The sequence below is a fragment of the Vigna unguiculata genome, chromosome 9 (genome assembly GCF_004118075.2).
Source record: "Vigna unguiculata cultivar IT97K-499-35 chromosome 9, ASM411807v1, whole genome shotgun sequence".
Lineage (NCBI taxonomy): Eukaryota > Viridiplantae > Streptophyta > Magnoliopsida > Fabales > Fabaceae > Vigna > Vigna unguiculata.
In genome coordinates this window covers 3,039,353-3,062,421 of record NC_040287.1, presented here as the reverse complement: position 1 = coordinate 3,062,421, position 23,069 = coordinate 3,039,353, and the positions used below count along the sequence as shown (strand labels likewise).

Here is a 23,069-nt window from a genome sequence, read left to right as displayed (position 1 = left end):
CATAACATACGGAAAACGCCTTCATTGTATTAGTACATGCCACCACTTTCTAAACCTGCATAAGCCAACCTATCCCATTATTGAAGTCATGTGTTTTGTGGACAATGCTTTATAATGACCTTTATAAACGCTGAGACAATATATTTGCAACATGTTATTTAATGCATAAATGTCTTATCTGTACCACCTCTTTTTACATGCTATTACTTTTATTCTTGCTCATTATGATCTCTTTGCACTAGTATAAATGTCTTTAGGTTGTTACACTTTGATTGCGTGAATTTCTAAATGTCTTATATTTGAATGTTAGTACATACATATATGATTCCCAAATCGAATACAATAAAATACCTGCATATAAGATCTATAAAACAAGTTGTATTTAATTAAACTTACTATGATATAGACATCATTCATGTTCACTTCAATTCTTTTTTAAAAAATATAAAATTCAAAGCCATTACATTTACACCATTTAATAGGATCTGTTATATTAAAAAATTAATAGTATTTATCATATTAAATAAAATAGAAATGATTAAACTTAAACAAATAAGACCTTGATCGTTAGGATCAACTTACCACATTAGGTCAAAAGCCTATAATCATTAGTATGGACATAACTTTTTTTACTTTTGTAAAACACACAATAATTTCCTCATAAAAATCGAACTCGTAATCTTGATTCTGATATTAATTGTTAGGATCGAGTACTTACCACTAAGCTAAAAACTATAGCTATTAGTCAAAGCGCAACTCTTTTTACTTAAGATAATAACAGTCCAAACACCACGATTCAATTGTAACCCAACTTCTTAACCTCTACCACGAAACAATTGATATTACGTACAACAACTTAATATGTTAAAACAATCTAATATCATAGTTTATAAACCTAATGCAATCTTTGTAAGGCTATTTTCGTGTTTTGGTGATACAAAATAACATTAAGCTTTCGTGAACTGATACTTTTATTTAAGTGTGACAAATAAATCATTTGATAATCATATAATCATTTAACTATCAAACGTGAAAATATTTATACTTCAATAAGATTTTAGGTGTGCTTCAACATATAGTTCATTACGATAGCTGCATAAATAACTATAATAATTTTGTTAACTTCATAAGCAATTTATAATATTTACTTATTGATGATATATAAAATCAAAATTTATTTAAGATTTAATGAATGGATTGATCAATTTTATTTGAGTATATATATATATATATATTATAATGTTAATTATCATAAATAATTAAATTAAGAGAGTAAATGAACAATTAATGAATATTTTAGAATATAAATAAAGGTTAAATATGTTTTTATCTCTTAACTTTTTTTGAAAATTGAAATTAGTCTTTTTTCAAAACTTTGAACAAATTTAATCTTCATTTTTTAAAATGCATGTATTTACTTTTTTTTAATCAAATTTTGTTAAATATATTGAAGGTTTCAAACGTATTTCTCAACTAACATTTAACTAAAGATGTATCAAATGATGTAAATAACTTCCATAGTATCATGAAATGAATTTGAAATATTAAATAAACTTAACAAAATTTAGTTAAAAGTCCACACATTTTTAAAGTTCGAACACTAAATCAAGTCAAAGTTTTAGAAATAGACTAATTTTAATTTGAGTGAAATTTAAGGAGAAAAAGTATATTTAATCCTATAAATAAATCAAAATCATTAATTTTATAAATTTAGAAATAAATATTATTTTTTATTCAGAATATGTAAATACATCTATTACTTCCTTATTTGACAGCAAGGAGCAAGACTTGTAAAAAAGTGTATTTGGAAGATTTACAATAGTTTTTCATTATGGGCCGGAGCCCAACAATGGTTGATTTCTCAATGGCGGTTTGACCCGTGTCGGGTAAGAAAATAGGGCAAAATGGGAATGAAAAAAAACGCTTCCAAAGGAGAGGGCGTCTTGCTATAATCTTTGTTGTTCTCACAGTTCCCACTCACTTTCTCTCAAAAACGCATTGTTCTCTCTTTCAGCGGCGTAGATCTGAGCAGTTTGGGAAACCCTAACTGCTCTCACCAACGACTTCACCACTCTCTTCGCCTTTTTCTCCTCCGATCAACGACCTCTTTCTTCGCCTTAAGGTTGCTCTCTCTTCTTCTCTATTCTCCGATGCGATGTAATCGGACGTAATCTGTCTCTTTCTAATTCGCGTAGATTCAATCGATGTAGTTCTTATCTCGATTTTACGATTGGATCTGCTTATGCTGTTCTGGTTTGTTAGCTTCTGTTTGTTTTGTGCCCTACTAAAGCTTAGGAAGTTACTTTAGCATCTATTTTGTTTCCTTCTATGCCTATGATATCTTATAGATTTTTTTTTAATTTTTTTACTTTGCTTATGTGGAATTAAATTTCAGACTGTGTTCTCTGACCCTATTTTTCGGTTTCTTTAGTTTTATTTTACCTGATCTGCTTAGCATGTGTTCCTACTCGGATTGAAGTTACAAGTTTAATTTTATTATAAGTGAGATAGAGTGGAACACTAAACATCAGCATTTATTTGGAAGTGGTTTAGTTGCAATTGCATTTGATATACGGTTTGAGTATCAAGTACATTTTGGTGTGTAATTAATAGAATGTGTATGCTGTATGTCTTGAGTTAGATTGAGAGTAAATTGATGTTAAGATGATAATGCAGTTTTTTTTTTTTCTAAACTCGTTTGGGAGTTGTAAATGGAATCACTTCCAGATTAGGACTACATTACGTTGAAAGCTTAGTTTTTATATCAAGTTATTATTGTTCATGTCAATATACAGACGGTGTTTTTTTTGTCATGGTAAAATAAAACAAAGCTGTCTCCTATTTGCCTGCAGTAAGAGAACGTATGAGTGCTAACATGGACTTTGCTATTTGTTTTGGCAGTATTGGGCCATTTGAATTGGAAATGGGCTTTGGATGGGTAGAAAGCTAATAAAATATTCTCTAATAAATGGTGTCGTAATACTATTTCTTTCCATCTTGCAGTCATGGCAGGAGTTGCACCTGAGGTATCACAGTTTGATGGTCGTCATTATGATAACAAGATGAATGAGTTGTAAGATTTTCCTTAATTTTTGTTATTATTTTGGTTATTGTTCTTCAAAGTAATTGTTGTAGAATTATGTTTTGTTAGCATTTATGTACTACAATTTTTATTTTCATGTTTCAATCTAATTTTACACATATAGATACAATGTGATTATAATTTTATTGGTTTGATTGTGATGATTTAATGGCTACAGGCTTACATCTGATGGACAAGATTTCTTCACATCCTACGACGAGGTTTTTGAAAGTTTTGATGCTATGGGCTTGCAAGAAAATCTTCTGAGAGGCATTTATGCATATGGTAGATTTAACTTTCTTTATACCCTCTATTTTTTTAATATCTATATTTTACAAATAAAGTAAGATGTATTAGTATTTAATTTACTGTGATTGTGATGACAATGTAACTATTTTTTTAATATCTATATTTTACAAATAAAGTAAGATGTATTAGTAATTAATTTACTGTGATTGTGATGACAATGTAATTTTTTCATTCTGGTTTTATGTACCGAAATTTCTCTGCTGTCTTTTTATCTCTCTCAAATAGATGGTATGGTCATATTGTTACTCTTTAGTAACAGTGAATGCCTTTATCCCACTGCATTTTTCCTTTAAATTCTTTTTTATTAATATTAAATTCCCAATAGTCATATTCCTATATATTTTAAGAAGTGTTTGGTTACATTTTACTAACATAGGAATATTTTTTTATATCAAATTTATTTATATTTACTAAGTAAAAATTATAATTATAAGAGTAATAATAAATAATTTCCAGCTTTTCCATGAGAATACCACTTTCGCTTCCCCTTGAAATGAAAACTACCTAAAGCATGCTAATAAAGGTTTCCTTCTTATAGAAGATACTTCGAAAAAACTTTGATAGCCTTCTAACATAAATGAGAATAAATATTCTCACCTTTATACTCCTTGAAATGAAAGATGACGTGTAACAAGTACCCCTCTGTGCTTATTGTGCTGCCGCTGGTATTTGATAGTTGTGTGTATTTAAACTAGTTTGATTTGTTTTAGGTTTTGAGAAGCCATCAGCTATTCAGCAAAGGGGAATAGTTCCATTCTGCAAGGGACTTGATGTTATACAACAGGCTCAGTCTGGAACTGGAAAGACAGCAACTTTCTGTTCTGGAATTCTGCAGCAACTTGATTATAATGTGACAGAATGCCAAGCCTTGGTTTTAGCACCAACTCGAGAGCTTGCTCAGCAGATTGAGAAAGTTATGCGGGCACTTGGAGATTATCTTGGTGTTAAGGTGCATGCATGTGTGGGAGGTACCAGTGTCCGTGAAGACCAACGCATCCTATCAAGTGGAGTTCATGTTGTTGTTGGTACTCCTGGTCGTGTATTTGATATGCTGCGCAGACAGTCACTTCGACCAGATTACATCAAGATGTTTGTATTGGATGAGGCTGATGAAATGCTTTCCCGTGGTTTTAAAGATCAGGTGCTTATTTCGTGGCTTATGTTAGTTACTAATTGTATTTTCTGTGTTAGATATGTCACGCCCACACAATTCTTTCTTGTTGTTTATTTATAATCATGTTCATCAAGTTTCTTCATTGAATTCATTTTATTTTCTTATTTGTTTCTTTTCTAAAACTATACCTTTACTTGTATGCTTGTTATGCATATGATTTTCCTTATGTTATCAGCAGTAACCAGTAGAGCTTAAATTTAATTGTAAGTTCGTTTGAATTACCTTGGAGATTTTATTTTTTGGGCAACTTGTTTAGTGTCATTAATACTTTAAATGCAAATCTTTTTCCAGATCTATGATATATTCCAGCTTCTCCCAACTAAGATTCAAGTGGGAGTTTTCTCTGCTACAATGCCTCCTGAGGCACTTGAGATCACTAGGAAATTTATGAACAAACCCGTGAGGATCCTGGTGAAGCGTGATGAGCTCACCTTGGAGGGTATTAAGCAGTTCTATGTCAATGTTGACAAAGAGGAATGGAAGCTTGACACTCTCTGTGATCTTTATGAGACATTGGCAATTACTCAAAGTGTCATTTTCGTCAACACTAGAAGAAAGGTTGATTGGCTGACTGACAAGATGCGCAGCCGAGACCACACAGTCTCAGCAACCCACGGAGATATGGACCAGAATACCAGAGACATTATTATGCGTGAATTCCGCTCTGGGTCTTCCCGTGTTTTAATAACTACTGATCTTTTAGCTCGTGGTATTGATGTCCAGCAAGTGTCTTTAGTTATAAATTATGATCTCCCAACACAGCCCGAAAACTATCTTCATCGTATTGGTCGTAGTGGGAGGTTTGGCAGGAAAGGTGTTGCCATCAATTTTGTCACAAAGGACGATGAAAAAATGCTGTACGACATTCAGAAGTTTTACAATGTGGTAGTCGAGGAGCTGCCTTCAAATGTTGCCGAACTCCTTTGATGATTTTTGTTCCATCATATTAGAAGGGAGTTGGTTTCTGAGGTAAGTGTTATGTAATGTTTCTTTTCTCTTTTGCCCCTTTTGTTGTATTTCTCCCTAAACCTTGTTTGACTTTTTCAATAGGTGTAGTAATTTAATTTACATTGTCAGTCGTCTGGATGTCCAAATATAAGTACTTACAATGTGGAATCACATATTGTCCGAATGGTGTATTGATAGTTGCACCTTTCTAACAAGCAGGGTTTTCAATTTTATGTTTTGGTAGTTTTAACATTTGTTCATTTTTTCAATGTATTCATAGAGTTCATCGTGGCATGGCACATGAAACATTAATTAAATGGCGATCTCCCATGGTACACCCATTTTTGAGGTTCAGGGATTACATATGCTTTAAAGAAACACTTTTTTTACTGGGTGCTTCATTTCCTCAATTATAAAAATGGTGTTAATAAAATGAACTGGTCATTGGTATTGTGTTTCAAATGACTATTTGTTATCCCAATTGTAAAAGCTATCAACCAAGGATGCGAGGAGTGTTGTGGAGCGAGTTATTTAGCTTGTGGTTATCTAATTTTTGTAGAACAGCTTTATATTGGTTGCAATATTTATTGGTCTCGCCGAATCATCAGTTGGAGGTATTTTCTAAAATTGTCAGAATGGCGGGGCACGTTGTTGACTTGTGAACAAACTTGTGAACAAAACGATATCCAAATCTTCAAAATTGTGGTTGACTTGTGAGCAAAATGATATTCAAATCGCAAAAGATTTTAAAATTGCGATCTCTTGAATCTTTTGAACAACCTTACACTAAATGCCATTTTACATTTTAAGGACTCGTATTTTAATATTGATACCCGCGCAAGTACTGTAAAGGAGAATAAAACGATATTTATAGTAGGTATTACGTCCCAGTTTCCACATGTATTCAATGTATGCGATTAACGTGTTTAATAAGTAAAGTTAGGGGTGGGTAGTCATGGTTGGTCATTGAGCATTATCAAATGTTGCGTTTGCAAAATATGAAATTTTTAAAGATCAAGAGTAACATTGTAACGGAAGGGAATAATCATGGCCAGTGCAAAAATAAAAGGGATGGAAAATTTCATGTGAATGATCATTATTGAAACTTCACTGCGGCGTTTTCAGTTGATATTTTTGAGAATACCACGTAAAGAAAATATTAACGTAAACTTTTAATAAAAAGAAAGGACAAAATGCGGATGACAAATAACGCCTTTAGGAGTTGTTATGGATTAAAATCCTTGGGCGCGCTTGTTTGGTCCGAGACGTAGCAATTTAATGGGGGCATTCATTTTGTTTTTTTTATTGCTTGAGAAACAAAAGTCCGCGTTTACGTGTCAACGGAAAGGTGTGCCTCCCGCGTAATTTTCTTCACAGGTATGGGAAGCTTCCAATCAAGTTGAACACCATATATATATATATATATATATATATATATATAGATGCTCTGCTCTTCTTTAATGCACCGTCTTCCCCTTCTCCAATGTTACTTCCGTTTCAAAATAACTGCTCTAAGAAACAAGCAACAAAAAACTAAAAAACAAGAATAAATAAACAGAACTCAAAACAATATTCTAAAAAGTCCTTGATGAGTTAGGCCATTATTCTTCTCCCACATGCCACCTCTTCTTCGTCACACCACAGACTACGCTACACCCTCACCCATTCTTTTCTCTTTTATTTTTAACCAAACATCTACAAATTAAATATTTTCACTTTACTCTCTCTCACGACATTTCTCGCCACTTAGCCGAATTTCCTTTCGAATCTTTCTCTTAATTGATTCCGATTCTTCTCTCTCTCTCTCTCTCTCTGTATAAAACACATTAGCAGTCTTTTTTACATAAAAAACGAACCATTTTTGCACTGCCACGTGAGTGCCGTGTGGCAACAGAGCATACAAACCGTTACTCCTCGCCGATGGCGATCTCCGATGCGCCTGAAAGCGTAGGCACCGCCACCGGTCAAAGCGACTCAGATCTCAGACTGCTTTCTCTGCGGCGCAGGTCCAGCGCCACCTCCCAGGGCGGCTTCGACGCCGAAGACGCCGCCAGAGGTTCTGGCTCCGAGGAGTCCTTGAACAACAAAAACGTCGAGGAGAATAAAGACTGCAAGGCGAATCATGCAGCCTCTGATGATAATATCGTCGACAATGACGCTCGGAAAGAGCACGGAGAACAAGTCATCGATGTCAAATACGCTTACCGTCCCTCCGTTCCAGCTCACCGCAGAATCAAGGAGAGCCCGCTCAGCTCCGATAACATTTTCAGACAGGTACATTTCTTGTGCCATTGTTTGATTTCATTAGTGCATGGCAAGTTTCGTGCCTCGTAGTCCACTGAATTGAAGAAAATGAAAATGGCGACCTAAACTGTTTTCAGGAGTTTTTAGCAATCATAACAATAATTATAAATATCTAGTGTATGTGCTATTGCCTCCACTTGATGTCATTGAGTCATAGATTTTGTAGTCGAGACAATTATATATTCTGTTTTAAACAGTTAATTCAAGTTATGGAAACATTGTAATTTGCCTACGTATAAATGATCGTATATGATTTTTTTTTTGTTGACTGAATTCCCCTGTCTGTAAGTCTTAGTTGCCTGCTTCTTTTTAATTTACGATCACGAGTACTGGTTGTTAACTCTGTCAATTTTTGTGTTTCATTAAATAAAAATTGAGAGATTCTAGTTTACTTTGGAGGGGAATGATTACTAATAGCCATTAATCAATGAGTTACAGAGTCACGCAGGACTGTTCAATCTCTGTATAGTAGTTCTTGTTGCGGTGAACAGCAGACTTATCATTGAGAACTTAATGAAGGTATCCTCTTCCATTTTTTTTTTCCAATCATGCTGGATTTGGATCTCTAAAATGTAAGCATACATTTAGTTGTGTATGGTTGTTTAACTTCTTTATCTCTGTGGATGTTTCTTGTATTATGTGTTTGCAGTATGGTTGGTTAATTAAGTATGGGTTTTGGTTTAGTTCAAAATCATTGAGAGATTGGCCCCTCTTCATGTGCTGGTATGTCTAATGAATCCCCTGAGGAATATAGATTGTGCCGTGTATCTATTTTGAGGATGATATCTTAAATTCAGGCATTCTGACACTATTTATATGCTATGTTTGCAGTCTTAGTCTTAACATATTTCCACTTGCTGCCTTTATAGTGGAAAGGTTGGCACAGCAAAAGTGTATTTCTGAACGGGTAAGTGGTCTAGCCACTAGCCACTAGCTATGTTTGGTCACATATTTTACTAGCCTCTAGCTATGTTTGCTCACATATTTTTATTAAAAATATGTGACCAAACATCAATTCCTTGATTCTTCTACAAGTCACAATAGTTTCAGAATATGACATGAAATAATTTAATCACATAATTTTCGATATTTACATGCATGGAAAAATTGAATTGAATATTGCAGGTTGTTGTTTTACTTCATCTAGTTATCTCAACGGCTGAGTTATCCTACCCAGTTTTAGTAATACTCAGGTCAGTGTAGTCTTCAAAAGGTATTCCAGGTTTTCAATTTATTCTTTCATTGTCATTTGTTATTACACCATATCATAGTAAATTCTGTTAGTATTTGTGAATGTAATATAAAATTAACATGAGAAAAGACAGTATAGTCACAAGATAATGTCATTATGTAGGAAGGAATTATAGTATTTTTTTTTTTTTGCATTTTGAGAAGAGATTTGCCAACTTCAAATAGTGGGATGGAACATGTGTTTGAGAAGAGATTTAATGCCCTTTGATGACACCTCATTTAACATTTGGTTCGTAAAATGTTGAAACTAGATTGATTATCTTTGAAATTATTGTTGGAAACAGAATGGGTTATAATGGGATTAGGGGCAGTTATGACACTTAATGGAATAAATTAAGAGTAGTTACATATTGAATCTGTGTTTTATTTTTATTAGGTTCAGTTATGTATTTTAGGAGTAGATTTTTTATGTATGGTCTGATGGTAGGCAATTTTTTCGTTTTCTGGGAGCAGTTATTATTTAAATTCGTATTAAGAAAGCCCTGCTGGAAAGGTGGCCAGAAGAGTGTATTTGGAAGTTCTTTGGAGAGAGTTATTATCTGTAGGAGTTGTTACAATTCTGGGACTATTTCAGCAGTAATTCTTTGTTTAAGTAGTGTGCCTGAATCTCAAATTTCAGTGTTCTATCAGGTTATGTCAAAGGAAAAATTGAAAACAACTTTTTTGCTTCTTCAAACGTACTTTGTGATAAAAGCTACAGCCTAGTCTATCAAAACCATTTAAAGAGTTATCATATGCTGCAGATGCTTTTGACTGACATCCATGTAACATCTGCAATCACTTAATTAACCGTAGGATCAAAGTAAAATCCCATAGCCAGTAACAGAAATGGTGATTACATATTTGGCTTTCCTTTTAGACATTGTTTTATAAGGGATATGGTAAAGAGGTCTGCTTGTTGGATATAATAGCTATAGCCTTTGGTATGGTTCATTTGTTCGATACCAATATAGCAAAGATAGCTCATGGATATTTTACTTTTTCTGGGCAGGTGTGATTCGGCTTTTGTATCCGGTGTCACGTTGATGCTATTTACTTGCATTGTGTGGTTAAAATTGGTGTCATATGCCCATACAAACTATGATATGAGAGCACTTGCTGTTTCAAATGAAAAGGTTGTCACTAAGTTTCATCCAAGATTATATATTTAAATAAAATCATATCCTGTACACTTTATGGATGCTTAGTTTTTGAACAGGATGAATTACCAAACTGTAGTTGTGGTTCTTGTGTTCTAAAACTAAATCATGTGGAAAGTACAGTTTTTTTATCATGATCAGTGTAAGATAATTGTTCTGTTTCCCCCCTTATTCAATAATGATTCCTTGCGTTATAGGGAGAAACATTACCCAATACTTTGATTATGGAGCATCCATATACCGTGACGATCGGGAGTTTGGCATACTTCATGGTTGCACCTACATTGTGCTATCAGGTAGTGTAAACATTTTAAGTGAGTTGTTTACTTTCTGTTTGCAAAATTATTTTTATTGTTGTTGTAGCATTTTTGGATTCAACTCTCTTACTGACATTTGAGTGCACTTTTTTTCCAACTGAAGAACATAAAGACACTGTTTTATGGACTCTTTTGCAGCAGTTTCATTGGTGGTGTTATGCATTTTAGGTCTTTAGGGCTTCAGTCTGAATCCATACATGCCAAGTGTCATGATTTTAATGGAAAGAGTAAATATTTCTAAAGCATGGTATATTTTAATTTTGTATTGTATCTTCTACTCAATACTAAACCCTTAACATTCATCTCTGTTGTAATGAGATTGTTTCATTTAAATGGGTAGGTAGTTTCTCATTTTATCCCGGTGCTAGAGATCTTTTTAGGAACCTGTTATTGGTGTTTTTTTAAGGAGGAAATGTGCTCTTCACTATATTTTTTGCTTATAGGAAAAGAGCAGGAAGAAGACTGTAATATGTTCACCATGGTAGGATTAAGTTGTGAAATTTCATAGATTTTGTTTAAGCATTTTCTGCTGTTCACTTGTTTCTGCACTTGCCAAAATGCATTTGCGTGTTGATTTCTACCATGCAATTTTTACTCATGTATTTTACACTTAAAATGTCCTTTGTGATGAATTACTGTTTTAGACAAGCTATCCTCGCACCCCTTCTGTTCGAAAGGGTTGGGTGTTTCGTCAACTTGTCAAGCTGATAATATTTACAGGAGTAATGGGATTTATAATAGAGCAAGTAAGCGCTACACTTTAACAAATTTAGTGTTTATACTTTTTCTCCTCTAATTTCCATTCACTAATTCTGTGGTGTCATTTTGTTCATAACTCTGCAGTATATGAATCCAATTGTACAAAATTCACATCATCCTTTGAAGGGAAACCTTCTATATGCCATTGAAAGAATTCTGAAGCTTTCTGTTCCCAATGTATATGTGTGGCTCTGCATGTTCTACTGCTTTTTCCATCTTTGGTGTGTATTTCCTCTCTCTTTTTTGTGTATGTTCTTTTGAAAAAAGAATGTTCGCATGAAGTTGATGTTACAATAAATTGAAGAATTTTTTCTATTAATTCTTGTGTATTTCCTCTCTTTTTTTCATGTATATGCTCTTTTGAAAAAAATATTCTCATGCAATTAATGTTACAATAAATTGAAGAATTTTATATCTTGCTTTTTGTGTTTATGGATGTCAAGATTGAAGTGCATCAGCACTTGCAATAGCCAAAACTTGACTTCATCCTTGGAAATGTTTTTATGATGATGATGCTTTTAGGTGTCTAATTACAACATTGATTAATATATCTAGCTGATTAAAAGGCATGTATGTGGCTTTTGTTGTCTAAAGTATATGATTTTTAAGATGTAAAACTAAGTTTGTTACCTCTATTGCGGAATTACCTGTTGTCATTTTCATTTTAAGCAATTTTCTCTGACACATGTAAACTTTGGAAGTGTAGGGTTTAGGTAGACAAGGGAGAGAAAAGGAATACTCAATATAAGAGTATCTTGATTTGGTGTAAAGTGATGTGTTACAAAGTTTAATACTAATTCTAACAACTCTAATTAATGAAGTCAGGATTTTTCTTAGTTTATTTTGTAGTATCACTTCTATATGACATCTAGAGCAATTGATCTCTAGTGGTTTCTTCTCCACCTCTTGTCTGCCACCACCACTTCATCTGCTTTAGTGACTTTCTGTCATTCGATTTCAGAACAGCCCCATGAAAATAATTTTCTTTTTTGGTGTCAAAAAATTGAACCAATGATTAAGGCACACATAGAATTCGTCGCTTTGTTGTTGTGCCAAATATCCCTTTTCAATTGTACAATCTTCTAATCACGATGTCAGAATAGTGAATCCTCGTCATTCATATGAACTCTAGAAAACAAGCTTCAAAGAATATTTTTAGAAGAAAACAAGAGCACACGCATGACTGCTAAAAGCAACCTCTCTTGATGATCAATCCATCTATAAATTTTGCTTCAGCATAAAGAAACACATCCTTCCTTATTTCCTTTAATATCCATTAGAGTTGGCAAACTACTATAATTAGATTGCATATCTGATTGCTCTCGTGCATCTGTTGTCCTGTTCTAGAATAGCAGGGCTATAAGCCATTGCCTGATCAGCAATATTCCTCTGATCTTTATGTTCTTGTTGTCAGGTTTTACAGAGGGGGTTTCACTGGAGAGAACAACACCAATGAGATCTGAGCCTAACCACATAAGACACTGACACCACTCTCAACCCAAAACCTTAAGGCAATGGGTTTATGGGTCTTTATTCTTATATAGTGCTCTACTTTCTCATTTCTGGTCAATGTGGGACTTAGACTCACACTTATTCCTAACAATCTCCCCCTCAAGGGTGAGTCCCTTCAACCACATTGGTACACTCCCCCTCCAGCGGAAGCATTCTCAACCACGAGTACTTCTTTTCTACCTTTTTCTGTACCGCCGTTATTCTTAACGGGACACGCTTTACCTGGAACCCTTACCTGGGACCTTTGTCAGGAAGACTTTCGATACTAAGACCATACTGCACTCGTCTGAGCTAGTTTTAACCATCGGCTCTGATACCACTTGTCAGGTTTTACAGAGGGGGTTTCACTGGGGAGAACAACACCAATGAGATCTGAGCCTAACCACATAAGACACTGACACCACTCTCAACCCAAAACCTTAAGGCAATGGGTTTATAGGTCTTTATTCTTATATAGTGCTCTACTTTTTCATTTCTGGTCAATGTGGGACTTAGACTCACACTTGTATTCCTAACACTTGTGACTGACCAACAATGTTTTCATGCTGAAATAGCAGCGATATGATCCTGTGCTTGAACAACACCCTTCTACACATGCATACCAGTCTTATCAGAACCATTATCCTGCTTACTCTTCTGGAAACTTATCCATACCATCTTTATTAAAATGTTTCTCATCCATTAGAGACATGCACTTGCCTTGATAAAGATCTAAATTGGCAGCATGCATGCCTGTTTTATCAGAACCAACTTTTCGGCAATGATAATGTGACAAGAATGATAGAATTCTTGCAATCTTTCAAACATGATAGAGACAAAAAAGAGCATAGTCTTCCCTTTCTACCAACAGTAGCTCCGGAAGTTGCTCTAGTAAATCAATATCCACCAAAATTCTAGCAAAATGACCAAGAAAACTTCTAATAGTTGCTGAGTTTATATAAATAGGCACGCCAATACCACTTGCTAGATCAAAAGGATTTTAGGCCTCCAATATTCTTGAGGGAGGTCATACACTATAATCCAAAATTGGGCATGAATATTTCTGTGCTCTAGGTTTAAGTCCATAAAGGCATCCTCAAGATTTCCGGTTGCAAATTCCAAGACCCAGTAGCAAGAATAGCTCTCAAATCATCCTGACTAGTAAAGACAAGTTCACAGAACCTATGACCTAGAAAAATCATGTGACAATTCTTGATCTTGGCCTGAAGCGCCTCCAACTTCATTTTCAAACCCGTGAAGATGTATCTCTCAATTGGCAAGGCCTTCCCGATACTCATTTTCTGGTATAGTGTTTGCAATGGAATCACCTTTCCTGGATCACATTGGCAATTGCGATGAAGGACAAATAGAAATATTAGGTAGAACTTGGGCAAAAGATTTTGTAGACTTCTGCACATTAGATAGAACCCTAGTAGAGATGCATTGCGATGGACATATGACCTTCTCCTGGAGGAAACAATATGTTGTATCTTGAAAGCTCGGAGTTTCTTGATCACTTCTATACAAGTAAGTGACTTGATGAAGGTACCCAAAAGTATTACAAGACACTTAGCACATATTCGAACATTGTATAGCTTTACTTTATTAATGAGTTTGCATACTTTTGTTGCGATATACATATATCTTATCATTCTTTGCACTTGTAATGTTTTTTCCCCTTCTCATTGACAATGCTATTGTTTTGTTAAAATAATTTAGATGTGTTCTTGTGCTCATGTGCTTACCTTCAAGTTATGATCAATGTGTCTTATTTAGAGTAGTTAGAAGTAGTATCTGAAAAAAATGTTAATTAAAAAAATATTCCTTTATTGATTTAAATTTTTTTTAAAACTGAGTAATATTTGTTTGTAGTCTTAAGAAGTACTACTGCAATGTAGGTTAAATATACTTGCAGAGCTTCTCCGATTTGGTGATCGTGAGTTCTATAAAGATTGGTGGAATGCAAGAACTGTTGAAGAGGTAGGCTCAGTTCTGGCATGTTTTTGGACTGTTTAGTTAATCATACTTTCTTGAAGAGAACTTATGACTTGTCTTTGTTGAATGCATTTCTGCTGATGCGGTCATCAGTATTGGAGGATGTGGAATATGGTATGTTTCCTTTGCACAACTGCCTGTGTGAAATGACATGCTTGTGCAGTTTTCGCATGAAATTCATGTCAATGAATATATATCTGATTTTTTTTTCACTATTGAATGCTATTTTAACAACATAAAGAATTAGGAAGAAAGATAACTTGCACTTTTGTTCTTCATGTATTCTATCTTAATTATTTGCTGACTATTTGGTTTTGAAACCATGTCAGAAAATTCAGCTTTTGTTTATAAATTTCATTTGCAGTTCTAAACCATTACTATTCAACTGAATAGATTCTTTTGTAATGCAGCCTGTGCACAAATGGATGGTTCGCCACATATATTTTCCGTGCATAAGGAATGGTATACCCAAGGTAAACTGAAGTTTCCTGTCATCTTTCTGAGTGGACGCTAAACTGTAATTTTTAGGCAAAATTTAGGAACAAATAAAAAGGTGTAACTTTTGAAGTTTCTGTTTTAGGATATAGTTGGTCTATCAGGGTAAATAAATATTTATGGTAAAAAATAATTTTCAATTCTGCTAGTTAATTAATGTAAAAACTTAAATTTTCATTCTTATGTTGGGAGCAAGAATGAGCTCTTGAAAAATGCTTTTATTTTTTTCATAAAGATAGTGGATACTTTCCTTTGCTTAAACTAATAAACCAAAATTACTATTTTCTGGAAGTTTATGTTTGCTAAGATTTTCCTAACATCAGACCTTATTTCATTTTTTGTACTTGTTCCATTACGTTTACTTCTGTTGAATTGTTCATTCCATATTGCAGACGGTATATGTTTGACTTAAAAATTACTGAAGTACTTTTGTGCATTCCAATGCATGATTTGAGAAGGAAAAATTTGTTGCTTTTGAAGTAACAGTATTTTGGAGCTTTCCCATCTTTAATCTAAACGTGGACTTAATTGTCTTTTTTCGTTTTGTTACTTCAGATATTGACTTTGGCATATTTAGTTGTATGCATATTGACATGATTAAATAAGAATAGCAAAGGAGCTCACTTTATTTTTCTCATATTCTATAATCTTGTTCTTTTGGGTCTTTACCTTCATCTTGCATTTCGTAGTTCTATTTGTGTATGCGAGATTGTGATTTTTGTCCTGTACAGGGTGGTGCTTCATTAATTGCCTTCCTGGTTTCTGCTGTTTTTCATGAGGTGTGTGGTTCATCTCTCTTTCTATCCTAATTGTCATCTCTCCCTTTTGGTAGTTTGCTATAAAGTGTGATTGAGACGATAATAAGGTTTAATTTAAATCTTAATCTTGCAAAATATATTTTAATAAAGTTTGAAGTGAAAAATTTATGGTTAGATACCTACCTCTACGGAAAAGTTATGGTATATTAAAAAAGGTATTATCACTGTTTACATAAGCATCAATGGTTTACATCTATTCAACCTTTTATTTGGATTGCAAACCCATTTTTAAGGGTGCAAATCAAACATCGTAAAAGAATGACAAACATGATAATGGGGGAATAGTTTGAGTCGTGAAGCATACCCAAGCTTCTCTTACACGACGTGTTCTTGGCATTGACACCTCCTTGACACTCGTGTAGCACATGTCGGTCACACTTTATTATGTATCCAGTTAAAAAATATTGTCTGTTTGGATCTTAGTACTACATCTCCAAATGGTTCGAACATGTTTGAGAAGAAGAAAAAGCAAGAGACATGACTGAATCTGTGTGTCAATGCATACCCCAACGTGTTTTATTATTTATTGTGGGTATCAATTATAGTGAAAATAATTGCGAATTACCATAATTATGCAAATCCTAAATTTGTATGATTGCCATAATTTAGAATCTTCATAAATTTTTTCCTCCCATAATTTAGTTTTTCTGACCATATCCAATAATTGCCTAATTATCACAATTAAAGAACCACTTGGAAGGAGAACATATCTTTGTCAGAAGGAAATACATATAAGACTTGGTGTGGAACATACTTGGGGAAGTTTTCAATTTGATAATTGTTGGAGATAAACGCATATCAATCAGAATTTGTTTGAGATCGACACATATAATAAGAATCATTCAATTCTAATTTATACAGACCATAATAGGATCTAATGTAAATAAGATCAGTTTTTTATTTCCTCATTTAGGTATAGGGAGAATTATTTCCCTTATTTTCAGGGATAGATTAGTGTTCAAATTTATTCCCTTATATTCTTTACACCCTTTCTGTATTTTTTTCCCAAATCAGAAAAATACATCATATTTTCCGCAATAATAATAAAATTCATACTCTATTTTATTTGTATTATTCATATTTTAATTTTCATGGTTTTTGAAAGTTATTTTTAATTTCAATATGCATTACTAATTTTTAAGGAGAGATTTTGATAAGACTATGTTTTTTTGGAGAGAAGGGAGGCGTTTAATAAAGAGGAAGAGAGATAGTTCTTTTCTTGTTTAGTTCACAAGAAGGAAGATCTTAAAATTAAATTTACCTTGTACCTTTATGATTTTAAGCTTCAAATCATTAGTAAAAATATTATATTCAGTATACTTAAAGTGTTTTAGATCTACTTATTTCCATTCCAAATCCTCCCAATATTGGAGGAGAGTAAAGTTGGGACGAGGAGCGATTTTTCTCTCCTCGATTCCCCTCCAAAAAATTGAACCAAACAATAAAAGTTTGGAAAAACTCTTCCACTCCATTCCTCCATCAAAAACACCATGTTGGTGAGTTTCTAGTTGGTTTTGACGAAAAAAAACTGAATTATTTAAAGTACGAAAGATGATATGGAATTATATAGGAAAAGTTAAATATTATCCCTCACTTGCAGTTGATTTTCATCCAAAAAATAAGTATATTGATTGACGTTGTCGATGTTTATCGGAATATTTATAGAAATTAATTGTAAGAAAGAGAGCCATGCATTATAGAAATTAGAAAAAAAAGAAAAGAGGATATCTTAGTGAAATCGATCCTTAATAATACTTTTATGTGTGTAGATGGATCATTTTCTAGAGAAATTTTGAAATGTTTAACGATAAAAGGTGGTGTTTGGATAGGTTATTTTAGAAGAAATTAAAATTTTAAATTATTTTAGCGTAATTTGATTACTTAGAATCACGTAATTTCAAAATTCAAATTTTACATAAAAAGTAAGAATCTTAAAATTTTCGTACTCACTTCTCTCTCAAATTTATATTTCTTCTCTTTATGTTCTCTAGTTGGCTTGACCTTAACCGGAACATCATTGGCTTGGTTGAGTTCAAAGTGTTGTGTTTGATATGTTTTTTTATCTGATACTACCAAGAGTTTCTTTAAAGCAATTCAAACACATGCAACAAAATTGGAAAGGAGTAAAATATTTGGTATATAGCAACTCATCTAGGAGTTTTAACTCCCCCATCAACACCTGGAGATATAAGATTGGTTTAAAGAGTTGGAAAATAAGAATAAGAGAGATTGTGGGTTCAACTCTTTCACTAACAAAATTAACAGCTATCATTTGTCGATAAAAAAAAAGAATATATGGTAATTCATCTAGAGCGATTTATTTTAGATGCCCTAACTACATGGCTTTCAGACACCATGTACTATTGTCTATACTATTGTCTATTCTTGCTCTACAAGCGTAGTCATATACTCATTACTGGCATTGTTTTAGAGTTGACTTGAATCATTTACAGTACCACCTTTCATTTTTCTTCCTTTAGCAATCTGCTCATATTTTCTCATTTGAGTGCAGTTATGCATTGCCGTTCCTTGCCACGTGTTCAAGTTGTGGGCATTTATAGGAATTATGTTTCAGGTATATTCTACTGTTTTTCAATAGAAGTTGGCTACTATTAAGGTTCAGTTATTAAGCATAAAATTTGCACAAATTTTAGTACAAACTCGATTTCCCAACCCCCACAACAACAAACCTAGCCCCATAAGAAATGAAAAGGCAGTGAGAGTTTGATTCCTGTTCTATGGCCAAGCACAAGACAATGTTCTCTAGACAAATTTGTGTTGTCATTTTGTTCTGGTTGGAGTTAGAATTTATTTCTTGACATATAATGGCAAATATCTTTTCCTCCCTTTCTAGGTTCCATTGGTCTGGATCACTAATTACCTGCAAAATAAATACAGGAACTCAATGGTATGACTCTAAAGTGTTCTATTAAGAAATTTGCCCTATTAATGAGTTATTTCAAATAATAATCTTCAAGTGAATTTATTTGTTTCATTCTTATTTTATGCATGCCAGGTTGGAAATATGATTTTTTGGTTCATATTTTGTATTCTTGGTCAACCTATGAGCGTACTATTATACTACCATGACTTGATGAATAGAAACGGAGAAATTGACTAAGGTAGCATTACAATGTTGGTGTGAATGTGCTTTTGCATTTTCAAAGTAAAATGAATGTTGAAGTAGTTGCCTCTTTGTTTTTGTACGGGGATCATCATCTACTTTGACAGTGATTCCTCTGGGTTAACAATTCCATCTCATTTTGAGTCTTTGAAGGTTGATTCCTCTTCATCTATTCACTAATTTGCGCTATTATCAATATGCTACCAATTTTTGAAAATGTCAATCGCTAACCACTAAAATAACACTCACTAGTTTGTGATAGTTAGTTTAGGGATAGCTGTAAATGCCAAAGTTGGTTTAACTGTATATTGTTTCTGGAATTCAACCAATAAATGACGGATATCATTTATTGTATGAGTCATCTTACTGCACTTATATTTATGGACGAGGGAAAATACTTATTGTCTAACTTAGATGAGAATTTAATACTTTATTCATGGCGTTGTGGTTGAAAATGAGAGAAACAAATTTTGTAAGTTGTGCACCCGTAATACTAAACTAATATATTGTCATGTCAATTTATTTAATGTTAATTTAAACCTTAAACTACGATAAGAATTTTTTTAAGGTTAAAGAGAAATATTTCTTTTTCCATTTTTTCACATCCAAATTGAAAGAAAGACTTTTTTGATATCATGAAACTTAAACAATTACATTAATGTCGAGTGAAGGACAAAAATATTAAATGAAAAGAATTCGAATTGATCATGAACTGTGTATTAGTGAAAAACAATTTTATTGTGTTACTTAATCATAAATTCTTATTGCTGTGATTTTTAAAGTATTCACCGTAAAAGTTAGAGAAGTTATTTAATATGATAATTTATGATGGACTATAAAAGATCTGGTGCATAGTATTGTCTCTTTTAAATTTAAGTAAATGTATAATAACAAAATAAACCTTACTTTCACAAACTAAGTAAACTATACATTGCAATTAAAATTATCATTATCACACATAATTAGATAACATATCTAATTTCCCAATTTCAGCTTCTAAGCCTCCAATCTTCTCTGTCACCAGTAACTTTCTATCTTTATTCTTTATTCATTTGATTGATTTTCCATATAAAATTTTCAACAGAAAAGCCAACTTGTCTTCTTCTAGGGAGAAGTAAGAAACATCCCATTTTAAAATGTTATCGTTTAAGATGGGTAGTCTAGTTGATTCGTTTCACCACTTAATTTCTCATTCGGTATTTCGTTAATGGGTTCTATCATCATTGCTACTGCTGTCTCTAACTATATTTTCATTCTCCATTGCCACTGCACTTTTGAATAAGAGGAAGAAGAAACGATTGTTTCAACAAACTTGTTCATATATACTGAAATTTTCACTAGAAGTTCTGTTTTGGATAAATGTCGTTGTGAAAAGCATTTCATTTATTCTAGCAAGTGTATTCTGTTTTTTTTTTGTTCGAAATGTCATAATTGTTCTATAATATTAATTTTATGCTCTGTAATTTATTGTTGTACAAAGAAGAATGAGAAAATAATATTCAGAAAAATTTACACTTTTTCAAAAGTTTCCTGTGAAAATAGATTGAAAAGTTAGTCCTTTTAAAAGTTTTTTTTTTTCAAAATAATCGTTCCAAAAATATGAAACTAAAAATTGTCTGAAAAGTAAATTATTTTAATTGTCTGGAAAGTTTTTCAAATTCGCTTTTTCAGAATAATAATTGAGGATGTAACTCCTTTTGATTCTATGTTTACGACTTACAAGAAAGCTAAAACATATAGATAAAATTATCAGGAAGCCACAATATAAAAGATAAAATTATCATTAATTGATTGATAAAATTCATTTTGTGAGTAAAATTAAAATATGAATATAATATAATTTATTTAGAAATGTATTCTTTTTAAATAAAAAGCAAAGTATTATTATTTGACGTGTATAAGTTGCTGCATTATAACATAATCACCAAGATTTGGTTCCACCATTTTTTTATCTGCCGAACATTATTGTGTTAAGTCAATCATCGGTTCCTTACCTTTTATTTACCATAGAGTTTCTTCGTTTAAAGGAAAATCAGAAAATATCGAAGTTTGTTAAATGGAAAAAGTTCTTTACTTTCCTTCGTGAGAGAGTTTCTCTTATTAAATTTGAGATCTTATACTACACTTTTCCGTTGTAATATGTTATACGGAAAAATCATTATGTAAAACATGAAAATTATTTAAAAAGTTTCATTTATAACTCGCTATTATTATACAAATTGACACATATTTACTCGTTATCGTCATAGTTAGAAATGAGTTAATTTAATTTAATTTTTTTAATCATAAATTTTATAATACCTATTACATGTTAATGGATTAAGTATCTTGACTTTTATTCAGATTTTTTTAAATTTACTTTATATATTTATTACGCTATAATAAAAGTACATTGGTTCATTTCATTATTTTTAATAGTTAACCTATTTTATAAAATATTATTACAGAAATAATAATTAAAAAACTAAAATGTTAATTTATATAATTTAACAAATAAATAACTTAAATATCAAAATTATTCAAATATTATTAGAGAATACTGTAACATTTTAAAAAAATCAAATTATCAACCTAAATAATTAAAGATAATAAATAATTATAACAAAAAATAAAATAACGTAAGTTCGACTTCAATTCATTCGAACCTATTTAATTTATAGACCGAGTGAAGTTTAATATAACCAGTATTAAAAAAATATATCTTTCCTTAACTTAATTCAACATGTAATAACCAAGTTGATTCATAAATTTAATTTTATTTTGACTTTTTTACAAACAAAATTACTAAGGTTAATGATAATATAATTAAAATTTTATTAGATATTTAGATATTGTTAGTTAAATATTAAATGTTATTTTAAATGTAAAATGTTCAAATCCATCCTTTTGTATTTTTATTTATAAATACATAATCTTATATGCAACATATAAATTTATTCTATATCTCTTTACTTTTTATTTTAACAACATATCGAAATAATGCTCTTAGTCAATTATAAAGTTTAGGTTTAACAATTACGAGTTATAATTTTGAGATGTGTATTAAAGATAAAATTATTCCTTTTTTTTTTTTTTATGAAGTTCATGTTTACATGTGTTAGTTTCAAATATATCAAACTTAAACCTATCCTTTTTTGTTTTTTATTTATAATATGCATAACTTTCATAACCTATCCTTTTCTTTTCTATTTATAATATGCATAACTTTTTCATAACTTTGTGTTCAACACGTGTTATATATTTTAACCGTTAGAAAATACGTTAAAACATGAGACCAATCTCTATAATAAATATTGTTATCACTCTGTGGTGAATTCATCAAGCAAGTTGGGTCTCAACAGTCTTGCTGGTGCAGTTTTCTTTTTCTTTGAAGAATGGTTTTTGGGTAAACCTTATCATATATTCTATTATCTACAAATAACCATTTCTATAATTTATATTTTCATATATTATCAACGATCACTATATTGTTTTTATAACTGTTTATTTATTTATTTTTAAAATTTAAAATTTAAAATATATGTTTACTATATTTATTTATATTATATATGAACACATTTATCGTTTTATAAATAATTACTAACAAAACATATTTACTCTATTATGAATAAAATAATTTATATTATTTTTATATTATCTAAGAATAAAAAAGCAGTGACGATTACTATTTTTTATATTACAATTAATAGTGATAAAAAGAGGAATATATTTATTAGTTATATTATCGTCGTCTTTCTTTAATGATGAAATTGTTAAACCCAAATAAGTCGAATTATCCTAATTCAAAACTATAATTATAATATTAATAGTAATATATGATACACAAATATCAAATACGTATATTTTTTTAAAAAAGATAAAAT

General features: G+C 31.8%; 2 protein-coding genes across 2 annotated transcripts; both read left to right on the top strand.

The window, feature by feature from the left end:
* The first annotated feature begins 1,908 nt into the window (after positions 1-1,908).
* Positions 1,909-5,767, top strand: LOC114163751 (eukaryotic initiation factor 4A-15-like). Its single transcript, XM_028048048.1, has 5 exons — positions 1,909-2,122; positions 3,004-3,073; positions 3,261-3,367; positions 4,102-4,532; positions 4,857-5,767. Exons 2-5 carry the CDS (start codon positions 3,006-3,008, stop codon positions 5,490-5,492), a joined length of 1,242 nt encoding a protein of 413 aa, XP_027903849.1. The 5' UTR covers positions 1,909-2,122; positions 3,004-3,005; the 3' UTR covers positions 5,493-5,767.
* Positions 5,768-6,999: 1,232 nt separating this feature from the next.
* Positions 7,000-19,402, top strand: LOC114164815 (diacylglycerol O-acyltransferase 1C). Its single transcript, XM_028049589.1, has 16 exons — positions 7,000-7,787; positions 8,256-8,336; positions 8,467-8,540; positions 8,649-8,724; positions 8,943-9,010; positions 10,060-10,183; positions 10,405-10,503; positions 11,169-11,270; positions 11,368-11,504; positions 14,673-14,754; positions 14,863-14,883; positions 15,180-15,242; positions 15,996-16,043; positions 18,595-18,657; positions 18,937-18,990; positions 19,099-19,402. The coding sequence occupies exons 1-16, from the start codon at positions 7,434-7,436 to the stop codon at positions 19,201-19,203; spliced, it is 1,551 nt and encodes a 516-aa protein (XP_027905390.1). The 5' UTR covers positions 7,000-7,433; the 3' UTR covers positions 19,204-19,402.
* The last annotated feature ends 3,667 nt before the right edge of the window (positions 19,403-23,069 follow it).